The sequence below is a fragment of the Limulus polyphemus genome, unplaced genomic scaffold (assembly GCF_000517525.1).
Source record: "Limulus polyphemus unplaced genomic scaffold, Limulus_polyphemus-2.1.2 Scaffold5736, whole genome shotgun sequence".
In the NCBI taxonomy this organism is placed as follows: Eukaryota; Metazoa; Arthropoda; class Merostomata; order Xiphosura; family Limulidae; genus Limulus; species Limulus polyphemus.
The window spans coordinates 41,198-42,940 of NW_013671346.1; the positions used below are offsets into that span (position 1 = coordinate 41,198).

The 1,743-nt window shown below is 31.7% G+C and overlaps 1 protein-coding gene across 4 annotated transcripts in view; it reads left to right on the forward strand.

The window, feature by feature from the left end:
- LOC111089272 overlaps positions 1 to 778 on the forward strand; it is a 13,614-nt gene extending 12,836 nt beyond the window's left edge. For all 4 annotated transcript variants that reach the window (XR_002613558.1, XR_002613557.1, XR_002613559.1 and 1 more), the window contains one exon: positions 575 to 778. Coding sequence is in view for 1 of the 4 variants with exons in the window: in XM_022401460.1 (XP_022257168.1) it covers positions 575 to 577 (3 nt within the window). In the remaining 3 variants the exon portion in view is untranslated. The remainder of the gene's footprint in view (positions 1 to 574) is intronic.
- Positions 779 to 1,743: the final 965 nt, after the last annotated feature.

Genomic DNA, 1,743 nt, shown 5'->3' on the forward strand with positions numbered 1-1,743 from the left:
GTTTGTCCGGTGTTATGTAAGAAACATCATGTTTGTCCGGTGTTATGTAAGAAACATCATATTTATTTCTCGGGCTACAGTAAATTATACTCATCTCATTTCCATATCTCGAAACTAAATTTGTTATGTAGCAGGTCAATACTTATTTCAGATCATGTTGTCCATAATGGAATGTTAACTACAATGACATATTGTCCATAATGGAATGTTAACTACAATGACATGTTGTCCATAATGGAATGTTAACTACAATGACACGTTGTCCATAATGGAATGTTAAGTACAATGACATGTTGTCCATAATGGAATGTTTAGGCCATCTGTATATGTTTCTTCAGTCTACATTCTCTACTTTATATGACTGTAGTGTAGCGGATCTAATATAGAAAGTTTTCCTCTATAGGTCATCTGTATATGTTTCTTCAGTCTACATTCTCTACTTTATATGACTGTAGTGTAGTGGATCTAATATAGAAAGTTTTCCTCTATAGGCCATCTGTATAAGTTTCTTCAAGCTACATAAGAGGCTCTAAACAATGCTGAAAATAAAAACTTTTTTCTCGTTTCTTTGCAGTGAGTCTTACTGAAGGTAATACTGCGTGATCAACCTTCACTAAGCATAGTCAAGGCATGCCATTATCTTCATAACTACTATATCCAACAAAGTTTATAAATATGGAACAGCAGAGTATGAGGGTTTTCATTATGACAACGAACATCAGCTGTCTGGTATTTTATGTACATCAACGAGTAAATGTATTAAAGACGTTATAAATTCTCTACTTGTCATTTACAATACCAGTTGAAAGTTGATTAAATAAATGTAGAAAACGTTTTATTCACACAGACATGTTAGACATGGAACCCTTAAATAGCCAGTTTACTATGAGAACGTCAAATTTGATTATGAAACTTTGTTATTTTAATCCAGGTGTAACATTAACTTACTGGAAGAACCTTTCTACTTTTAAGGCCTAAAAACCAACGGTTTTATTATTCTGAGTAGCTTTAGTTACTGAGAACTAACCGAAAAAGAAAATCTAAACTCACCTACATTAACATGTCATGCGAGCTAAAAACCCTTCATTACACTGGCTTCTTCTCTCCTTTTTTTTAAAGATAATGTCTTTTAGTGCGCTGAGTTAAAAAGTTATGAATCCGTTCCAGTTTAGCATCTCTAACTGGAAATATCTTGCTAATGTCTCGTTTCTAGGTAAAAGGAGATGAAATGAAGCTTATTTTGTACTTTTAAACAACTCCATATTAAAATTGTTGGTAATGTGATGATCTTACATAAAAAACAATAAAGTTTTGCTCTTTAAAAAAATTAAAATTAGAACTGTGTATGAACATCCAAACCATTTGATCTTGAGAAAATTGTAGTCCAACAGAAAACATCCACGTACAATAGCAACCGTTTTATTCCTTAAGAAAATTCTTTATGAAAAATGGACATAAAAGATACGATGTTGTCGACAAAACTGATTTTTAATATTTACACATTTTAAAAATATTTTTATGGTAAGAAAATGTAATATATAAATAACATGACCACCAAAACAAAATAGTGGGCAACATGTTATTATGGACAGTATAATAACATGACCACCAAAACAAAATAGTGGGCAACATGTTATTATGGACAGAGTAATAACATGACCACCAAAACAAAATAGTGGGCAACATGTTATTATGGACAGTATAATAACATGACCACCAAAACAAAATAGTGGGCAACATGTT